Below are 21,451 nucleotides of genomic sequence, written 5' to 3'. Positions count from 1 at the left end.
AGCGTAAAATATCGCGTGGGGACTTCTAGAACGAGCCGTCTATGGTCTGATTCTGCGCAAAAGTCGGCATGAGAGCCTGGCAGTGATGCAGAAACTTAGAAAGCTTACAGGAGCTCTGGCTTTCCGATTATACGACGAGTGTCCGACTCTAAAAAAACCTCTCCGACCCGTTACCCAAGCTTCAGATAAAAGTGCGATGTTTCTCTACCAGCCAAAGACAGGTATCCATGGAACCGACAGCGAGAATGAGCAACGAGAAGAGGTCGGGAACGATGACAGCAAGACCGAGAGGTGCCCGACATGGAAGGACCGGGCCACGTGGCGGACATATCAGGGAGGCGAGTTGTAATTTGTGAGCACACCCGGTAGTGAGCTGTTCTTATTCGAACTTTGTCGTCACTGGCCTGCATATAATGCCGATATTATGCTGAACTCAAATCTAGAGCACTGAGTTTGTGCCTCGAAGACTTCTTGTCCCTCCGATATCCGATCGGGTGCCTGCCCGCGATGTGAGTCTGTTATTCCGCCGCCGGGGCAAGTTTGCGTGCATTCGAGCGAGGACCGCGAGGGTTTACACCACGCTCTTCCGTGCGCGTGTGACGAAACCGCACGAAAGGACACTGTTATCGGCCAACCCAACGATTGGGACACCAGGTGGGCACCGGGGGAATAAGCAGCACTCAATGCCGCGAGCTCCCACACGTCAGCGAAGCTAAAAACCTCCGTACGTCGACCTACATTTCTATCACATGGAGCTGTCTGGCTTCAACAATCTTCGGGCATCTCCTGAATGCCCCATAGCAATGCGGCTGCACTTAGTCTTGTTCTCACATCCGAGCACTTGGATCGATTTCCTAGGCTTAGCTCTTGTCCAGTTCACGTATCTGCACCACCGCGCATAACGAACCTTTGCTCGAGGTGTCCTCTTAGCGGCCCATAGTTTTAACTAACTCTACCTGTCAGTTGTGAGCGTGGACTTGCTGGATCCTGGACAGCATAATGTACGCAAGAACAATTATCCGTGCATTGTCCTGTGGCCACGGATCTAACATATAGCCGCCCTCTGTTCGTTGGAGTTATAGAAGTGGTCTGACCCTAATACCGTGACATCCTTGGGCAGCTGGCGAAGTTCACATAGCACATTTTTCAGATTCATTTGGTCGCATATGCGAGTCAACTCGCTGGGATACAGCATGCTGGTGCCTTCGGCCAAGAATCCCGAGTGTCAATTTAGGCCGGCTCAATGAAGCGACTGTCAAGGGTATACCAAGGAACAGGTACCTCAGGGCCTAAAGAGTTGGATCAGAGCTAGAGCGGTCACAACACAGGGACCTGGGACCTTGAACGCTTGAAGGTCTAGACCATTCGTGTAAGCCCGTCTTCCTCTTCCCCGCGCTTCATGTCGATGTTGATGACATTTGACTCATGCAATACCAATGCAGTTCTAGCTGTATTCCTTGCCCGCTTCTTCTCCCAAGGACACCGTTTAGTACTGCTTTCTCCCGTTGACTGAGTGGAGTCACGGGCGTCTGAATCATCCATTAGTCCTAGTGAAGGTCCAGTGCCAGTGGCTTCTGTGCAGCATTTGTATCAAAGATTTCTGATCAGACTCACAGCAGACATCAGGATCCGGTCACGCGTACTACTGTAGTCCCTGGAAATAATCTGTATGCTCTGAATGTTTGAGTGTATTTTGAGCTGAAACGTTGGGGTATCCAAGGGTAAACTATGCGTATTGCGAGGTCGTTACATCCAAATAATAATAGCGCAAATCCGGCCCTTTATTACCCACAGGGAGCCGCCGCACTACAGGGAAGGTTTGTTTCTTTTGTATCACCGCACTTCGCTAACACGCCACAACATATGCGGGGAAGTTGGCAGATGATTCAATGTTGACGTCAAGAGACTCAGCGACAGAGGTGGGACGCGCAGATGCCCAGAAAAAGAGGAATCTCAGTTTGGGGACTTGAACTCATCTTACTCTCGTCATCAATCTGGATCATGCTGGACACTCGGGATCATGATGCTACACATGCAAGATGAGACAGGACCGCCACCAGATGTCAAGACACAGATGGGGTCTTGCCATATATGCCGCTGAGCCCCAAGTCAGGACATCGAGGAAAATGAGCCCACGGCATCAAGCTTGCTTGTACTAGATCATTTTTTCGTCGTGGCGCAAACAGTTTCGATGAGCCGTGCCAGCTATAAAATTATTAAAGTCGCAAATCGGTAGCGATCAGTAATGTGGAGCCGGTGTACGCTGGGATCGTCAGGGTATGATTCTAAACTGCGCGCCGCAATTTGGTTTTACAGCTATCAGCGCGCTAGGTTGCAGCCGGGTTGTGGCTGAAGCTACTCTGGCGAGGACATACCAGACCATGGCGCCGAACGGTGCCCGACTGTCGAATAGGGCACCGACAAAAAAAAGGATGGATGCCACTCTGATGTGTACCTTGGTCAGCTACCGTTAAATCGAGAGATGCAGCGAGATACGTTTGCGATATGTTCCAGTTTCCCCGGCACGACATGCGTCCAACGGGGAGCGACAAATCAGTGCGGTCGGCGCGCATGGGCGTGCTAGAAGGCGTCGGCTGGAGCACGCGTATCCGGAACACCAGGCAAATGATGCCGGATCCGGAAAAAGAACGACGGAGGGGGGCGGGAGGTCTAGGGACTGCGCCGGCGGCGGGTTCAGAGGGACGGCGGCCGCATTGCCGGGCGTGTGGGCTTTTCTTGGGTGCAGAAGAGGGCGTTGCAGCACAGGAAGTTGTGCGCGGAGCATCAGTAGTACTGCTCTAGCGAGGGTATGGGAATGGAGGTGGGGTCCGCGTGACAAAGTGGTGACAGGCAAAGCCCGACGGCCAGGGAGGAGAGGCGTGACACACTGTGACCATGTGAACGAGTGAGGACCCCGGAAAGGAGGGCGCTAGCATCGTACGGACGATCATGATGCGGGGAAAAGAGCATGCGCGCTGTCTGGAGACGAAGCTCAGCTGGACCCGGTCAGGCTCGCTTGTCTGTCTAGACGTGCTCGTCCCGACGGTATATAATCATGCTTCTCAGGCGCACCGGCGCCCCTCTTTCCCCCCCCCCTGCTCCGCCTCTCCTTGGGACGGCCAGCTTGTACCGTGGTTGTCGACGTGGACACGTTCCGGTCACGAATTTCATCTCTTCAGGCCAGAGAAGCTTGTCATTTGTCAGGAAGGCAACAGCGCGCATGCTCAGGCGTGGGTGCGTGCAGCCTGGTATTTTGACTGACAACGAGGATCAGTGCTTGAACATTCAGAACGACGACCGCACAAGAGGCTTAATAACCCAACAGACCTGGGTCTCGAGCATATTCCAAATACTCTGGTACACTGGCTTTGCTGATTCCCCTGTATCCTGGCCGCTTGCTTTGCCATGGCGATCACCGCGCAAGATCATGTTCGGCAACCAGGGACGCCCCTCAAGCCTGTGGCCGTTCGAGCAAATCTAGAGCGCACACTGGCGGTCGACGACATTGACGACGTGCAATGCGACGAGGGCGACGACTTTGTCAGTCGGAGCGAAACACAGCAGCCTCCGATCGTGATCGAGGTAGCGCCAGAGAGTGCAAGTGGATGTGAGACCAGTACCCACGTCTGTCCCAGCAGCGCACTCACGCTCGACGTCGCCCATGATCATTCAGGGTGAGTCCACTTTATAATAGCCTCCATCTCTTGGCGCCGCATGGTCTCCCTCGCGCTTCGATTCCCGGGGTAGACGTTCGTCCCCCCTTGCGCTTGCTGTACATCCCTCTATTCATTGGAATCATGCCATCAGTTCCTATTGCAGCCATCTTTCTCAGCCGTCCTTCTTTGCCTCCCGACATATTTCCTGATCACATGGCCCATCGTCCGTGAATGTGACGACTGTCTTTCTCCTTTCCCCCACCATCACCCATATACACGACGATCCAGGACGGGAATGCTTATGTCTACGTCTATTTCCAGGTCACCATCCGACTATTCATCACAGGTGCATTACGGTCGCTCTTCGTTAGGCAACTTTCCGTCAACCAGTCGTAGATCGAAGGATGACGACCTTCCTCCCCTCCCCACTCTCGCTTCCCAGATTCGACCGACTTCAGGCCTTTTCCAGCGTATCACGTCCAAGCTGCGTTCGCCTACTACGTCCCAGTTTCCAGCCAGTACGCTCAACATTAACACTACTTCCGCATTATCGCCTTCCGGTAAGACGCAGCGAGATAGGAGTCGTAGTCCCAGTCGTAGCCCCAGTCGAGATCACACGCGCGCGAGCACTCCATTCGATGCCGATGCCCCACAACCACCGTCTCCTCTCCCGCCTCCCACAAAGCGCAAGCCGGCGCTTTATCTAGCACTCCCTCGCGCCCCTATTCCTGGTCCACTTCCAGGCTCGTTCACCTCCGCTGAGCAACGACAAGCCGCACTCCGCGCACGAGGACTCCTCCCACCTTCGCCATACACTCCGCGTTACCGTGATGCACAGGGTTATATGCTTTCCTTAAGTGAGCAGGAAGCAGAGCTCGATCGACATTTTGCTATCGTTTTGGGTGAACCACGAGGGAGCCGGGACGGTGAGGGTGAGGACGGTGATTCAGCAGCACAGCGGATCAAGGAGGCCTGGCTCGCGAAGAATCGCGAGGGGAACGTGCCTGTTGATAGGGTATACGAGGGCCCGATCACGAAGGGGGTAGAGGCGCCGAATGCGACGGAGATGCGTATTGTGCAGTCGGGCGACGACCACTTGGCCTGTCCCGAAGAGAAGTCCGAACGGGCGACTACCATGGACGCCAGCTCGCTTGTGGTGAATACGACCGCGCAGGACTATAACAGACTCGTGGGGGCCACACAGATGTCGCCCTCGACGGAGCAACTTGCAAGGAGCTCGATGGACGCATTCGTTACCGAACATGCTCCTTCCTCTCCTCCGCAGAGAAGGCTCCCTGCCAAGCCACGCCGCTCGAGCGACGTTTCTGAGCGAGTCTCGCGATGGCTACACTCTGCGTTGCCGCGCTCAGCCTCTTCGCCCACGCAGACATCTTTCAAAGCAGAAGGAGAGAGTACAGGATTCTTCTCTCGCAAGTCGTCTGACAGGGCACGCCCCAGTGTGACTGTGGTGACACGGCCCGGCGAGCGCAATGAGAATGTCGCGCGGCGGCGAAGCGAAGCAAGTGTCGACGGTGTACCTGCTGACCCGTCTGCCAGTACGACCTCACCTGACGAGCCTGCCCCCCCACCAGTCCCAGCGAAGACACGTCGACCTCCACCTCAGCGGAAACTACCACCACCACCATCGGCGTATACCCCGCCACCGATAGATGGCAAGGAGAGACAAACGTCGCCCGTGGCCAGCCCGCGCGCCTCAAGCTCAAGCTCGTCATCTGCTCCTGCGGTCGCAATCGCTGTGTCACTTCCAACTGACTCCATTACCTCCCGCATGTCGCCCGACCTCACCGACAGCGAGCACGCGCACGGCGCAAAGGCGCCCCCCGTAGGGCGTGGGCGCTCGACGAGCGTTGCTCAGTCGCAGGCATCGTCAACGTCGCCACCGCGGTCACACTTGTTCACGCAGTCGCCCGCGCCTCCACAGGCGCCGAGTCAATCACCAGCACCGCCGTCTCCGTGGCATCAGTTCACGTACCCTTGGCACCCGCAGAACGCACTAGGCCTGACCGCTGCGCCCGCGCGTCCACCCGCGCCTGAGAGCAGGCGTTCTACCGATGCGAGGGGCCGCTCGTCGAAGCTTCCTGCACTGTCTCCAACGCGCACTGCATCGTCTTCTGCACCGTCTGAAGGTGTACCCCCAACACCGACGACACCGTATGATGCCAAAAATAATGCACGCGCGCGTAGTAGGACACGTCGGCCAATGGGGCACGCTGCGCACCATACTGGGGGGGTGAAAGTGGCTGGAGGTGAAGAGACTAGGGGACGTGGTGGGAGTATGGGCGATGGCGAGGAAGATGACGCAGGATGTAAGGTGATCGTCGAGAGCCCTATTGCAGACGATTCTTCGTCGGATTGGGAGACACCTGTTAGTGCTGATCCCGCCCGCATGCATGACGAGGCGCAGAAAATGCGCGAGTTGATGGCTGCGGCGGAGGGGGATGTACACCCGCGAGGCCGGAGGAAGAGCCGAGACACGAACAGAAGGCGGTCCATGACGCTTGGCGTGTTCTCGCGGAAATCTGTCGTTTCGGAGGATACAGTGCGTAATTTTTTCTACGCGTAGGTATTTTCTGATCCTGATTTGTTGTTCTTAGCCTGCCCCGCCACCGTTCAAGAATCCACGCCCAATGAGCTCGATGCAGAACCTGCGACGCAGTATCACAAGCACGCTCACTACTCTCCGTGTCACTCGTCCCAATCCTTCTGTCAATCCCTCAGCCGTCCCCCCATTACCCATCTCCCCCACATCCCCTTCGTACGCTGCGTCTCCGACATCTCCGTACCCCACCTCAGTGCCGCCGACGTCTTTCCCACCTGCTCTGCGGGTCCGGGTTTCGCAAGAGGCCATATCACCTGTGGATTCTATAGCTCCGCGCAAGTCCACTGTTGGCCAAGGTTTGCGTCCGCGCCAGGCGCTCAGTCCGACGATGCATAATCGCGGCAGCATCCTGGTTGAGGCCACCCGGATTGAGGATGCGGAGAGTCGTCGATTGAGCGAAATGGCATTCCTTGATTACTGAGTGTTTACCCTCAGCATACAATCAACCTTGGTGCCTTAGGGTTCATTCGCTCAACCTCAACCTCCCCCAGTTACTCGCAAGCCTAGCTCACGCAGTCCGGGTCGACCTGCATCTATCAGCAGCTTAAGCTACTTCTTATCCACACTTCTTCTTTGCATTTCTCCCGTTTCGTTGGATGGATCAGGATGGATTAATTTGTCTTTTAGTGATATAGTTCCCCATCTTATTTTCTCTCGTGCTCGTTACCCTCGATGTGTGCTTGTGTCACTTACTCATGGTCTCTCTCTCAGCTCGCCGCATGCTGCATATCCCGCACGCTATTCCACTAAACTTATCCTGTTTACATTTCGCCCTGAACGACCTCACTCCTTCCTCGATATTTGGCAGTCATGGGTAGACATGACTGTTATCGTAATGTGTATTATGCATGGATACCCGGATGAAATTGATCCTCGACTCGCTCGTTTCAAATCAACATGAGATCTCAAATCACGACCGTTACGCATAGGGCATCGGCGACGTTAGGCTTCCTGAAGCTTCTCATCCAATATTTGTCAACACGCTGAGGGGAAAGTAGCATCTCAGCGCCAACTGTCAGCCGCTTTATTCCTGAAATTTGAAAGCGTATCGACCGTCATCGTATCGAGACGGGGCACTCGGAACAAATTCGAATTCTTCATCGCGGTCACGATATCCTTCAAGAGGAACAACGGCTACGTATATTGATATCTGTCTAGCAGCGTAAGGGCTGCTAACAATATGACTGGCACCCAGTGTGCTCGCCAAGCTAGAATATTCTCTCATCAGTTCATCCCGCGAAGGGAGGGGCCGCTGCCGTTAGGCCGCTTGTTTTATTTTGGTGAGTAGATAGTTCGTACAATATGCACAGATGCATTGAACAGATACCATGGCCGACAGCGTAGTGATCTGTATCTCTATGGTCGCCTTTACCACGCACGCAGGTGACATGCACTCCGCGCAGAAACCTTAGGATGGCCTTAAACGCATAAGTCAGCTGCAGAAAGAGACAATACTAACTGAGGCCTTGCATTCGTAGACCGTTCATGATCGATATTTTCGTTCGAGAAAATCCCTAGCAATGACCGGAACAACTATACATTCAATTTCACGCAAGTAATTACAGTGGTCACAACTGCGCGATGCGAGCTTGGTTTAACGTCACTCGATGACCGTCCTCGATATTCTTCAGGAGCATTTGGCCCGAGCCTTCTCCGTAATTATTGGCTCGCATCCAAGTCTCGAGTGTGTAGCCGTTCGGGTTGACCTTGCGAATCCATTCCCAATCTCGCTTGATCACATCATCCCTATACATGGACCACCATCCGGTGAAGTTCGTCTTCCACGAGACGTGTTCAGCACCCGTGCCTTCGTTGGAGACGGGTTGATCAACACCCTCATAGTTGTCGAACCAATCGTCCAAGGATTGGTTTACAACTTCTGCCTTCTGGCCTGTTACCTTGATAAACGTCGACACCAGATAGTCCCATCCAACCCAGTCGCTCCCGATTTTCAGATCCTTGCCTGAAGTGAGTGCGCGATTATCGAATGTATATCTGGCGAAGTGGCCGAAGTCGGAGAGTGCGATCATGGGGACATGCCCTTTCCCCACAGGTGTTGCGAATACAAAGGTGCCGTCCGCGCGGCGTTTGATCGGTCCGAACGTGTACTGGTTGGTACGTCAATTCAACGCGACATCCCAAATTCTGTGGAAAGTACTCACGATGTTCAGCATATCCATGTATGGGCCCGATGTAATTGTGGACCATGTCATGCCTGAGTCGCTCACGACTGAAGGTTGAGCCTGCATGAAGTCTGCTACACGGCCTTTCCCATCGTAGTGCAAGCAGCGGTATTCCGGATTATAGTTGGTGAGCTGTGTCAACGCCGGAGGAATAAGACATGAATCAGTGCAAACATTTGGAACCGTTCGCTTGCTAACCTTCGACACATATTCAAGACTACTCCAGACGTAATGTTTGACACCAGCCTGTTTGGCCAGCTCAAAAATGCGTATTCCGGACCATACCTCTTTCTCCTCAGAGACAGTGAAGCTATCAGTGTTAACAAATGCCCCGTAGACGCCCTGTAAGGCGGCTGCAACGGCTTTGAAGTCGTCAAATCGGCCTAGAATTTCACGGATGAGCCGCAAGGCGGATACAAAAATACCAAGTAGTAGGTACGCACCTTGAGCAATCTCGACGCCCCTCGAGGCTAAATCCTTCGCGCGGGCATGTTCAGGGTTTCGGGTAAGAGCTCGCACGGAATAGGGAGATGGCGAACCATCCTCTCCGGGAGCAAGAAGTTTGTTAATCACCGCAATTCCCTGCGCACCGGTCGCTCCAATAATTAAGATGAGTTTTTTCGAGTTTCCAGTGATTGTCGACATGTCTGACACTTAGATTTGGATAGGGTTGGGGGGATCCCAGCTCCCCTTTGTACGTTCTGTTGTCGGGCATGAACGTCGGTCTTCGGGCTTTTATAAGCCGCTGAACAATCGCTAAGAGTCTGTGACTGTATGACAGCTCAATGGAGCGATGAGTACATGACATTGTCTGATGGGCCCAGGCTCTGTGTATGTCGCACAGCGGGTGCAGCGCTAAGGTTTACCATTATATCATGCATTAGACGCATTGGCTTGCCGATCTATTCGGGATTTATAAGTAACAGGGTTCCAAGATTCCAGAGCTCCACTGTTATTCATGAATCGTCGAAGTCTGCTGACTGTCATGAGCCTGGGCGTTGAACAGGCTGTGAGTGGTTTCCAAGGGGTACCAGCTAACGTAAGATCTTGTGCCAAAATTCTTCGGCCCATATTATGAAGTACTTTCTAGGTCTTCATGAACGGCAGACCGAACTCAGATGCATATACTAGGCATGTAGTAATGTATAATTTCAATTCGGCGCCATGACCGAGTGTCTCGGATGTGTTCGGCCACGTGGTTCCATACCCGAGCAATGGCACTTGCCGAGTCTTCCGTAAACGAGCCTGTCGGTCGAGCGAGTTACCGTCGAAACTCTTTGGCTAGCGATCAGTACATATGATTCTAAGACTTCTGGATCTGCCGCTGCACCTTTGTGATGTAATTTGGCGGTGCGCAAGGTCTGACCCCATCATACCGGTCGTCTCACTGTGGGCACCCAATGAGTGAATTTTGGAGTGGCGGAGGGTCTCTGTCTAACAAGAGGCTGCTTTCTAGTTGCCATGCTAAATGCTATTCAGATATTGTATCCAATTCTTCCTAGCTCTTCAATTCACGCTATTGACGAACTTCACGTATACAGTATGACGCTTCTGAATCCGTGTCAATTTTCTTTGGGGTCGTATTGCCTGTTGTAATTTGAAATCGATATATTCGTAATAATTCGGGATGAAGGATACTTATGGCATGTCATCTGCATTCAAGACATACAATGCATAGTATTCCACAACTCCCTACTCATGGTATACTAACAGCGACTATAACGCATTGATGCGCTCCAGATTCGGAACGATACGCGAGCCATCTTCCACGTTCTTCAACAAAATCGAACCTTTCCACAGTTGCTCACCATAGTGGTTTTCTCTCATCCACGACTCTAGCGTATGTCCCTTCGGATTTACCTTGCGGATCCATTCCCAGTCCTTCTTGATTACATCGTCTCTCCACATAGACCACCAGGCACTGAAGTTACTTCTCCACGTTACTAATTCAGCCCCGGGGCCTTCATTAGAAAGTGGTCTGTCGACTCCGTCGAAGTTGCTGAACCATTCATCCAAGGACTGGTAGACGACCTCGGCTTTCTGCCCGGTCACCTTCGTGAATGTCTCCACCAAATAATCCCACCCTACCCAGTCGCTAGCGATGTCCAGATTCATGCGCGAGGTGAGCTCGCGATTATCAAATGTGTACCTCGCGAAGAAGCCGAAGTCAGAGAGTGCAATCATGGGGACATGTCCCTTTGCTATGGGAGTTGCAAACACGATGGTCCCGTCGTCACGACGTTTGATCGGCCCATACATCATCTGGGGCGTAAACATCCTGTGAGTATACACTGCTTTGTGGGCCAAACAGGCGACTCACGGCGTTGAGCATGTCCATGTACGGACTAGACGTCACCAAGGACCACGTCATCCCAGTGTCGCTTACAATGGATGGCTGGGCCTGCATGAAATCGCCTACGCGACCCTTTCCGTCGTGGTGAACACATCTGTATGTTGGATTATAGTTGGTGGTCTGCATCGAGCGAGGTGTCCTGATTAGCAAATTCATAGAATGTGCTTTCACATACTGACCTTTGACACGTACTCCAGATTACTCCAAACGTAATGTTTAACACCAGCCTGCTTCGCCAACTCGAAAATACGGATACCAGACCAGACTTCTTTCTCCTCGGAGACGGTGAAACCGTCCGTGTTCACGAACGCACCATACACCCCCTTTAGGGCAGCCGCGACGGCTTTGAAATCATCGAATCGCCCTAGTTGTACGCATCATCAGTTCCTCGACAGGTCTATTTCGCTGAAGCGATAATCACCTTTGGCAATCTCGACACCTTTTGATTCCAACTCCTTTGCACGAGCATGTTCAGGATCACGCGTTAGAGCCCGTATAGCATAGGGGGATTCTGAGCCGTCTTTGCTGAGAGCGAGGAGTGCGTCTATGACAGCGACACCCTGAGCACCAGTGGCACCGATTACCAAGATGATTTTTTTCGTGTTATGTTCGACAGACATGTTTTTCGGGTTGCCAGTACTCGCAGATGAAGCTGTTATTTTATAAGAACTTGTATGGATCGGGGAAGTGGTGCATGGCCGAGGGGATGTCCGGACGAATCGGACATCAGCAATGCTACCAATAACATGTGGTGCGTAGTTGTTTTGACCTTTATCTAGCTACTCTACTAATCGACGTGTAATGGATTTGCTGGTCATGGTATGCCAGAGCTGGCTTCATTCTCTGAACAAAGCTTCTTTTAAGACTATTGTCTCCTTTTGAGCTTCAATATCGCTTTCTCTGAGCTTGAATTCTGGAAGCTGAGTAATCTTCTCCTCCTGACCACGTCAAGGATTGCATATTGACTCATTTGCCGGTTCGGAGGCTATATATGCGAAGACCGCACGGCTTCTATCGGCGCTGACCTTGAAGCGCTGGACATTTGGCTGGGTCCAACCTGCTTGATTCGCGCTTGTATCGTCCCATAGGCTGCGCGAAGATATGTTAGGCAAGCTCAACGGGAGGAATCAGTAGCTTAAATGTACTAGGGCAGGTGGTGGGTGGACAAAAAGAGGCTCTAGACTGATACGAGCATAAGATGGCGATCGGAGTGAGAGCAGGGACAACACCTGTTTGATGATGGGTAGAAGACTGCTTGCTCACAAACAGGAGGCTTAGACGGTGAAGTCCGACGCAGCGAAATGTGATGTCGCCCGAATGCGGCGGGCGGGTGTCGCTGCTCGAACGCGGTGAGTAGAGGTTACCGTCTCCAGCGGCAGACAGGCATGGCGCCGGAGAAACTTCAGGCGTGCCGTCGTGCAGGTCGGTCTCACGGAAATTCTTCACTTGAGTCTCATAAAGCTAATTTTTGGATGACGGTGCCTATTCAAGCTTTATACTCCTCGCAACGGGACGCCTGACATATGCGTAGACCTTGCCACCTCACTGAAATTAAGGATTGATTCTTCCTATGAATAAATAGGTTCGCCAAACCTGATCGACAAACAGCTGGCTCGGTCTTTCTGAGGCGCATCTTCGCTGTTCGTGTTCCCATTTATATTCTGATATGTTAATTCACCCTTCAGTGTCATTATCCTGGCATCTGGGATTTCACGTTTTGAATCCCTGTTAAATCCATCCTCAGGCCAGAAGTGCGCTTTTCATAAACCATGAAAGTCACGCACGTCCGAGTCAGTGATCGCGCACATAGGCTCCTTTCCGTTTTTTTCTAGATTTGTCGACATTTAGCTGATTCAACATGCATGTCTAGGTATACCTAGGATATCACAGTCCTTAATTTCTGAGCTTCCGTCGACTGGCATCAGACTAAATAATTCGACACCTTGCTTTCAGGGTAATTTCATCGTGATCACTCAATATGTATTCCAAGATGCTGACTATTTGCTTACGATTTCGTAGGTGAGTGCAGTACATACAAGCCAAGCATCACAGCTGGACGATGCGCTCTTTGTTCATGGTCACCGACTTTGTGTCCTCAACATTCTTCAAAAGGGTCGGACCCGAATTTATGGTTTCCCCATAGTTATATGCCCTCATCCACGTCTCCAGCGTGTGTCCTTTGGGATTAACCTTTCGAATCCACTCCCAATCCCTCTTGATAATATCATCCCGCCACAGCGACCACCATGCAGTGAAATTGGTCTTCCATGATACAAACTCGCCCCCGGGGCCTTCGTTTGCGACGTGTTTCTCAGTCCCCGAGAAGTTTTCGAACCATTCGTCCATTGGCTGGTACAAGGCCACTGCGTTGAGGCCTGTAACCTTCTTGAACGTCGACACAAGGTAATCCCATCCCACAAGGTCACTGGCGACCTGTAGATCTTTGCCTGATGTGAGCTCGCGGTTGTCGAACGTATACCTGGCAAAGAATCCTAGGTCGGAAAGCGCAATCATCGGGACATGCCCCTGGCCTATGGGTGCTGCGAAGACAAAGGTGCCATCCGCACGACGATTGAACGGCCCGAACACGCCCTGTCGTGGAAACGTATGTATCACTACACTCGCAGATACTCATTACTCGTACTCACTTGTTGTAGCATATCCATGTATGGGCCAGATGTAACAACGGACCAAGTCATATCTCTGCCGCTCACGATGGAAGGCTGCGCCTGCATGAAATCAGCCACGCGACCCTTTCCGTCGTAGTGGGAACAGCGATATTCTGGATTGTAGCCGGTGAGCTGTTGATGCCCCATGAATCATGGCAGTGAGTGTGATATAAATTCACATTCGGATTAGCAAGCTTACCTTGAACGAGTAGTCCAAGTTACTCCAGACGTAGTGCTTCACGCCAGCCTGTTTGGCAAGTTCGAAGATGCGGATTCCTGACCATACTTCAATTTCCTCTGCCACCGTGAACCCATCAGTATTCACGTATGCGCCGTAGGCTCCCTGTAGAGCGGCTGCGACGGCTTTGAAGTCGTCGAAACGGCCTAGTGTTTGAGATTAGTCAACATTCTCTGCGTAGTGTCAAGCGGAACGGTACCTTTGACAAGCTCCACACCCTTTGAAGCAAGATTCTTCGCTCGTACATGGGTAGGATCGCGGGTGAGGGCCCGTACCAAGTAGGGAGATGGTGAGCCATCCTCGCTGGGAGCAAGGAGTTTGTCGATTACCGCGATGCCTTGAGCACCAGTTGCGCCGATGACCAGTATAAGTTTCTTTGAGCTTATAGAAGACATGGATTTGGCTGTGGCTGCGACGGTGGATGTTGTAAGTTACGAGCCGACTCGATCTTGAGTCGACTTTTATCCCTACGCTGGCTTCAAGCTGCTCAGTTAACATCGGGCTCGAGGCCATCGGCCCCGGATATGTTTGTCACGTATTAGGGGGGCTAAGAACAAAGTGGCGTGAGTGTCATACTATTATGTTCCAGATTTCTTGACCTTACGTGCAAGGTCGCCACTGCTCCTATATCGCCTTGCAAGCTAAGAGCGAGGCGCTTATTTGGCAGTCGGGCTCCCGGGCTTCTGCCCGAGGGAGCGAAGCGGCCTTATTTTGGCCACAGCTTGTCAATTCTTGCAAAGTGACGTGGCCTCCAGGCCAACGTTGGGATCATGCGGCGAGGAACGAGAACCCCAAGGATTGACACGTACGTTGTTATTCAACCATCGCGCAGTAATCACGACTCATGCATGTACTACTAACAACAGCACCCTGATTGCTTGAATAATTTTTCGCCGATGAGGAATTGGCACCACACTATTCACGCATACACTGACTGGCAATAGCGTCAGCATCATTGCAGTGAGTTGCTATCGTGTTATCAACGCGGTCACTGGTGACGAAGTAAATCACTGCAAAGCTGCACTTCATCGTCATTTCATTAAGCTGCTTCTTATCACATTTACCAGATCCGGCTATCCGAAACTTACAGGAGCAAACGTTGAAAGAAGTATCATCTACACTACTTATAGGAAGCTAGTGCCATCTCGTATGTGTTCCTCTGTTCTCTCTATCAGCGATCTGATGGGTACTGCTGTATTATAGTCCTCAAATCGAATTTAGTAACGTTGCATTAAGACAGAATATCAATATATCTTGCTTCATTTCGGCCGAAGACGACTCATGGCGCACCCACCATGGAAAAACGTGGTGTCCGACCGTCGAGCATGTGCAAGACATGCGCCAAAAGAGATGACCTTTTCACTCGATTTTCTGAGCTCAAACATTAGATATCACATTCGGACACCGAACATGGCAGATCACTAGCCGCTGATTGGACCACTTGCCATGTTCTTTGCATGTCAAGCCCGCCGAGTGATCGCTCTTCAAACATTGCAGGAAAACGCGATCTCTCGCGGCCAGTTTCCGACGCATGTTCGACCGCCGAACTCCGTCAATTGCCCACGGTGACCGTGCACATGATACCTGGTAAGTATATCCTCGAGGCTCGAGCGCTCCGATCCCGATCTAGAGCGGATCCCGGCATCATCCCGCAATGGTGAATTCACGCCGCGGGAAGCCGATAGATTATCTGTCGCCGCACAAGGTCCACTATCCTGCTTCACAGAAATAAAGGCAGAACCAGCGTGCACATGCACTCGTTGAAAAGGGATGACTAACGTCAAGACGCGTTTCTTGGTGCAATTGACCAGTGATACTAACTGACACTGGTGACTGCGCTCCGCTCGATCATTACTGATCGGGAGTCACAGCTAGGGCCTTTCTTTAGCTTTAGGTGACATGAAACTCTTTGTTAAACTTTAAACAGCCTAAGCACCCATATGCTTTACTGCTTTACTTAAGTCAGAGCTGATCTCAAACTACTAATGGCTTCATCTGCTACTCTAAAACTGCCTGGTTTCATGGCAACGTTATCGTGCACCCTGCATCGCGTAGCCATCTGACTTTGCTGACTCGAATGGTGCACTTCGGGACCACATTGGCCTAACAACGGTTCCGCGGTCTCAAGTAATCGAAGTTTCCAACAGATGTGGCAACAACGGTTTGATTATGTAACGTACTTGGTGTTCTTCAACTCTCATTTGGCACTGTTTGCGGTACGCACTTTGTGTGACACTCACTGGATCCTTCGAAACTTCAAGCTGACCAACTGTGCAAGTTTCATACCAATCCTGTCACGCATCGTCGAAAGTGCACTCTTCCGAGCCTCTAGGTCATGTTGCGGAGGAGTGTCTCCAGTGTGTCTAATCATATCATTCAGTGATTCACAGCCTGAGTGGTCCTAGTAGCGGTGTAGCACCAACTTTGACCACACACTCCATGCATGCGCGTACAGTACATATAATGTTCTGATAGCCTAGAAGCCTCCCTTATCGGTCTTCGCGTTCCGCAGCTTGCAGGAATCGGATTCGGGTCTTCTGACGCGTGCTCGTGGATTCTCTCCGCTGCCAGCGCTTTTATGTCATGGAATCCTCGACAGGATATCCGACAAGGTGTCGGCTTCCCCACACTAGCAGGAGATATAAGCTAATTCGTGGATAAGCACTGACGCTACAGGCCCGGCCTTGTCCCAGCAGACATGCTACGTTTCCGCCAGTAACGACTGACACAGGGCGTTAACGTACGTTTGAAAATAATGTCCGGTGCCGGGCGAAGTACCCTTATCTTGGCCCATCTCTGGCACTTATAATACGTGGTGTTCTGCGTCGACGAAATGTGTGGTGCTCCGAACCCGTTCAACGCCTCGCGACAGCCCCGCCACCCACCCCGAGCAGTAACGGATCCTCTTGCCTGCCGGTTCCTGATTCCAAAACCATCAGACGATCCATAATAATGTCGCGCTCGACAACCAGTTACGATATCGATCCTGTAATTCAATATTTGTACGTGATCGACGCCTATTTTTACAGTTTGGACGGTGGACGCTGAGCTGTCGTTGGTGTCTAACTAGTATCAGCTCAAACTACTATGCAGCGGCGATCGTTGGTACGCTTCCAGTCTTTCTAATGCTAGCTCTTCCAAATTTTTGACTGTTCTGTAGTTTTGATTTTCTACGAACTGGTGCTCACCTCCAGCTCCGTGATCGGAATGCTTAGTCACAACAGGGGAATATCAACAATATTGATCTCGGCCAATAATCTGAATCTCATGGGCCTGGCTATCACGAACCTGCTGTTTCTGGTCCCTTGGACATCTTTAGTGGTACGTATTGTCTCACACCTTACTAAATGACAAAGCTCATCTTCAAGTTTGTAGACGTCAGTTATACCCCTTCTTTACTCTATGTACAACATCTTACAAAGACCGTAGCTGCCAGGTTGTCCCGGTATTTCTCACTGCTTTTGAGCTGATCAGTATTGTAATAAACGCAGGTCAGGACATGTTTTGAGACTTCTGTCTCACTTATTCTCATCAGAAACATCTCATCTAGCGGTTTCGGCGTTGCGCGTTTACGCCGTTAGCAGTCGTAATCGGCTTCTTACGGCACTAACATTATCGTTGGGCCTGGTGCCCGAAGGGACCAACTTGGTCAGTGCCGTCTAGCTAAGCAGTTGCATCGACTCACTCCTGTGAAGTTCCTTGTCGCTTCAACAAAGATCCGCCTCGCCGACGGCTCGTCTCGGCCGACTTGTGAAGTTGTGGGTGGCGAGTCTGCTACACTGAGAGCCAGGCAAATTTTCCTCCTACTATATGTGTCCGTTCGTGGCTGAACAACATATTCCAGATGTGAATGAATTCTATTCATTGTCGCCAGTGTCGGAAATTAACCAAAGTGACCCGTTTTACAGTGGCCCCCACCAGCCGTGCATGTACAATTGCTTGCGATGGAGTGGCTATGGCTGCGACGTGGTACTATCTATATTATCATAATGGCGGTCAACGCGTGATCAGAGGGAGTCCGTTCAAGCTTACACCGGCGCTTCCAGACCTGCTTCTACGCGATGGTACGTGTTGCTCTTTATCCGGAGGTGTATATCTTAATGCCCCTCGCTTAGGTACCATATACTTCTTGTATGGCCACGTTTTATGCTTGAAGATATATGCTCACTGATCCACCTTTGTGCAGAGCCATTGTTCTTCTCAATGTGACCGATATTGCGCTTTTCACATCAGGCAATGTTCGCAAATTCTCTTTCTTATCTATCTAATTGTGCTTGTTAAAACAACCTCTGTGCAGGGCCTTGCCGACGTTGCTGTCCTAATCTTCCCGTTTGTCATTTCTTATCATATTGATATACTTTATTGCTGACTGAAGAAATGCTTACCCTAGGATTACTTCGGTGTTGATATCCCGCCTTTTGCTGCACCTTCGTAAAGCAACCTCATCCGGCATTGTCTTCAGTTCGGAGACACCATCGTTTGTACGTACACGCGACGCCTTGCCTTCGAGCGAACACCTGCCACCCATCACGTATGCAATGCACCATCTCCGAAAGGGGGCTACAGTAGACCCTGACTGGGATACGGACACCGTTATGTATGCGCAGAACTCCCCATGGGACAACGACATTGAGATGCGTCCGATTGGGGCGAGAAGAAATGGAGGGCGAGATGTTGTAGACTGCGATGATTCAACGGCACCGAGTGCTGACACGAAATCGAGAACGGGCAGTCTGTCACACCCTAGAGGACGTTCGCCTGTCCGTGTATCTTTTCATATTGAATAATTCAAGTTCTTCGGTTATAGTTCAGGCGGCTGTGTATAGCGCTGTCCATGTGCCAATGGACGGCCCATAGTTTAGATGGGCAACAGCTTATGGGCTCTGGGTGGTGATCACTCGAGGAGTAGGGCACACTGGATGTCTAGAATCATCCTGAAATACATATTTTTAATATGTGATCCCCCCAAGATCCTCTGTGTGTTCACCAGAAGGATTGCTGTTTGGGAGATGTATTGCACGATTCGTCCCAAAGAGAATGACTTGCGATGCACGCGACTATGTGCAAATTCTACCTGACATGGTTTCAAGATGATTGTTGTTGACTACTCAATTTGATTACATTCGTGTGGTGTACATGAAATAATGGGTTTACGAGAATAAACACTTGGATTAGAGTGTTGGTGACTCCTACTTAGCAAGGCTTGTCAAAAAAATCCTGCGACACTTTCCTACTACCCTGATAAACCCTTCACACCCCATCTAGACTACGTGGCATGTGTATGATCTCATGAAGGACTGACCGTGGTAAGGGAGTATGCTTGGTAACTTTGAACATGTTAGGAGCTCCTGGGCCGCAAATCTAGTGAGCTCAGCGCTATTTAACTGTAATGCTGTAATGACCCACTTTGTTTCGCTTAGACGCAAGTGCGTTAGCGTGGGCGTCTTGTGAGTATGTTGAAATTGTAAGTAGGTCTCGACATACCAGCGTAAACGAGACATCTTGAGGCAGGCTAGATCCGATAGTCTTAGGTTCCGTTCGCTCAGCCTTCAGGATAAAAAAGATCATGAGTTATTTATCACAACGTCGGTCATACCTAATAGGCTCCGAATGTGACTGTGGATGGTAACATAGATGGACACTGCTTTAAAATCGTGGGATATGTAGACATGATTGATTCCGGGCAGCTTCAGACGGTATTGGATGGGGGGGAGAATCAGAAATACTACGGTGAGGGGTGGGTACTTGATTGACAACTCACCCGAGAGAGTATCAAATATTCCAAAAACCTACTACTGCACTGTACCGAACGGCTATAACATAATGATCCTGCTTTGGTCCTGCCACTCGTACATGCTTTGTTGAATACGTCAAAGTGATACTAAAATTGTATTAACAAACACATTGACTCCAAGGACATTACGGAATGCAGTACCTCCACGATATCTTCGGGACGTTGCTTAACTCACGATGGGAACTTCGATGGTCCGTGCATGGTGTATTACCATAGTCGCACAACGGCAAGAAGTCGGAGATAGAGTCCTTGTAAATCACAGCATTGTATCCTCACGTCTAAGCTCAGTCAGCTGACGGTGTGCTATTTTTCGCATACCTATGTTTATCACACCTCCTCATGGATTTCTCTTCAAGCTGTCTCTGCTGTGCTCGCACAACTTCGCTAGAATCAATCGAGATCACCACGTTCCTGTTACGAAGGCTTCCAGCCCTGTTAGGTGCGTTGTTGTATGACCTATGCCGTAAGGCAGGGATTAGCATGAGGCAACATTTTTCTGCCTTCACATTGTCTGAACAAACAAACGGCTCTGGCTCGGAGATCATTATTGCTCTAACATTCGCATTCGTGGACAAGACCTACGTAGTGCTGTATAACCCTTGCTGTGTGATATACTCCGCCACAGAGGATGTGGTCATCCTCCTCCACGCGTTGTCTCCTCCTCCCAGCAGATTTCGGATCTGCGTGCTGCTAATCTCTTTCTCATGTTCCCCGATTTCAATCATGGTCACGCGATTCCTTTGCAGATAGTCATGGATGATGCCCAAGAACTCTTGTCCTTTCTCGTCCTGCGTGTGCATTATTCCAGGAAGAACCCTCCGTGCGCAAACGACACGCGCATCATCCCCATCTACGGAAAAGAACTGACGGAGGGCCTGTAGCATAGCCTCTTCGGAGGGGTAGAAGCGGGGAGCGAAGAGACGTTCAAGAGTATCCATCCCCACAAGAAAAGTCAGCTGTGGTCTGACCGTTTGAGTGACGCTAGCAGATGAAGGTATATCCGGCGCTGCAGTGAGGTCGATGTCCGGAGAGCTCGGAAGGTAGGATGACACACGCTGCCGTAAGAACTGAATGAGGGCCTTCGACTTGCCCACGAACGTGGGCTCGTCAATGATGGCGACTGCAGCGTTATCGTATGCAGTTTGCGCATAATCAGAATGAGAGGTCTGGAAATGATCCTGAAGACAAATGGGCCGATTTCGAACGATATCCTTGGCGAGCAGAACCATCATCTCAAGACGCTGAACGTAAGTTGCATCCCCCGGTTTGAGCTGCTTGTCAGCATTACGCACGGACAACAGAAGAAGTTTTGCATCATAATCCCCCTCAACTTGAATCCTATCGGGCTCCCTGGCCAAATGACATATATGTGGTGCATTGACGAGCGCAAGGTGAGCAAGAGAGGGAGGGTTGAAAGACGAGTCAAGGATTGACACCCGAAGAGTGCGCAAGGGTGATAACCGAGGCAGCGGCCATCTTTCATGCGACGTATACACCAGCTCGATGGATGATACGCCGGAACGAACACGGTCAATCAGAGTGGAGAAGGGGACCGACGCCATAGCGGAACCGGGGATACGAATACAGAGGCCACTCCTACAAGGCAATCATAGCATCACTTAAGTTTCCGTAGACACACAAAATACGGAGATAGACAGCACCACAATGCACAGTTAGTGACTGACGGACATGAAAGCACGGCCAGAAATTGTCAGACAGACAATTGCCCGAGGCGAGAAACCAGCGAGTTAAGCCGGTAATCGACTTATCAAGGAAAGGGTTGAACCAGATTCAGTGAACGAGCCGAGTAGGATACTGCCTAGGTATGATGCCCGCTTGCCTCTCGCTGTCGAGCCCGGCGAAGACGGTGGTTGCAAGAGAGTAAGAGTTAAACGTTAAAGAGTTGAGTGATCAGTCGTTGCGATAAGATGAATTTCG

The 21,451-nt window shown here is 51.1% G+C and overlaps 6 protein-coding genes across 6 annotated transcripts; 2 read left to right on the top strand and 4 right to left on the bottom strand.

Moving 5' to 3' along the window:
* Positions 1 to 3,405: 3,405 nt before the first annotated feature.
* Positions 3,406 to 6,697, top strand: FIBRA_01336 (uncharacterized protein; the record flags this gene model as incomplete). Its single annotated transcript, XM_012323213.1, has 3 exons — positions 3,406 to 3,674; positions 3,978 to 6,216; positions 6,272 to 6,697. The coding sequence occupies 3 exons, from the start codon at positions 3,406 to 3,408 to the stop codon at positions 6,695 to 6,697; spliced, it is 2,934 nt and encodes a 977-aa protein (XP_012178603.1).
* A 1,147-nt stretch (positions 6,698 to 7,844) lies between these two features.
* On the bottom strand, positions 7,845 to 9,104 carry FIBRA_01335 (uncharacterized protein; the record flags this gene model as incomplete). Its single annotated transcript, XM_012323212.1, has 4 exons — positions 7,845 to 8,384; positions 8,439 to 8,591; positions 8,658 to 8,842; positions 8,903 to 9,104. 4 exons carry the CDS (start codon positions 9,102 to 9,104, stop codon positions 7,845 to 7,847), a joined length of 1,080 nt encoding a protein of 359 aa, XP_012178602.1.
* A 1,071-nt stretch (positions 9,105 to 10,175) lies between these two features.
* FIBRA_01334 (uncharacterized protein) lies at positions 10,176 to 11,432 on the bottom strand (the record flags this gene model as incomplete). Its single annotated transcript, XM_012323211.1, has 4 exons — positions 10,176 to 10,721; positions 10,780 to 10,932; positions 10,992 to 11,176; positions 11,234 to 11,432. The coding sequence occupies 4 exons, from the start codon at positions 11,430 to 11,432 to the stop codon at positions 10,176 to 10,178; spliced, it is 1,083 nt and encodes a 360-aa protein (XP_012178601.1).
* Positions 11,433 to 12,858: 1,426 nt separating this feature from the next.
* FIBRA_01333 (uncharacterized protein) lies at positions 12,859 to 14,114 on the bottom strand (the record flags this gene model as incomplete). The annotated part of the gene is made up of 4 exons (XM_012323210.1): positions 12,859 to 13,404; positions 13,461 to 13,613; positions 13,681 to 13,865; positions 13,919 to 14,114. The coding sequence occupies 4 exons, from the start codon at positions 14,112 to 14,114 to the stop codon at positions 12,859 to 12,861; spliced, it is 1,080 nt and encodes a 359-aa protein (XP_012178600.1).
* Positions 14,115 to 17,674: 3,560 nt separating this feature from the next.
* On the top strand, positions 17,675 to 18,506 carry FIBRA_01332 (uncharacterized protein; the record flags this gene model as incomplete). Its single annotated transcript, XM_012323209.1, has 5 exons — positions 17,675 to 17,783; positions 17,835 to 17,850; positions 17,906 to 17,957; positions 18,017 to 18,048; positions 18,110 to 18,506. 5 exons carry the CDS (start codon positions 17,675 to 17,677, stop codon positions 18,504 to 18,506), a joined length of 606 nt encoding a protein of 201 aa, XP_012178599.1.
* Positions 18,507 to 20,091: 1,585 nt separating this feature from the next.
* Positions 20,092 to 21,075, bottom strand: FIBRA_01331 (uncharacterized protein; the record flags this gene model as incomplete). The annotated part of the gene is made up of 1 exon (XM_012323208.1): positions 20,092 to 21,075. One exon carries the CDS (start codon positions 21,073 to 21,075, stop codon positions 20,092 to 20,094), a length of 984 nt encoding a protein of 327 aa, XP_012178598.1.
* Positions 21,076 to 21,451: the final 376 nt, after the last annotated feature.

The sequence above is a fragment of the Fibroporia radiculosa genome, assembly GCF_000313525.1.
Source record: "Fibroporia radiculosa TFFH 294 genomic supercontigs, scaffold591, whole genome shotgun sequence".
Classification (NCBI taxonomy): domain Eukaryota; kingdom Fungi; phylum Basidiomycota; class Agaricomycetes; order Polyporales; family Fibroporiaceae; genus Fibroporia; species Fibroporia radiculosa.
This window is presented reverse-complemented; position numbering and strand designations above follow the sequence as displayed.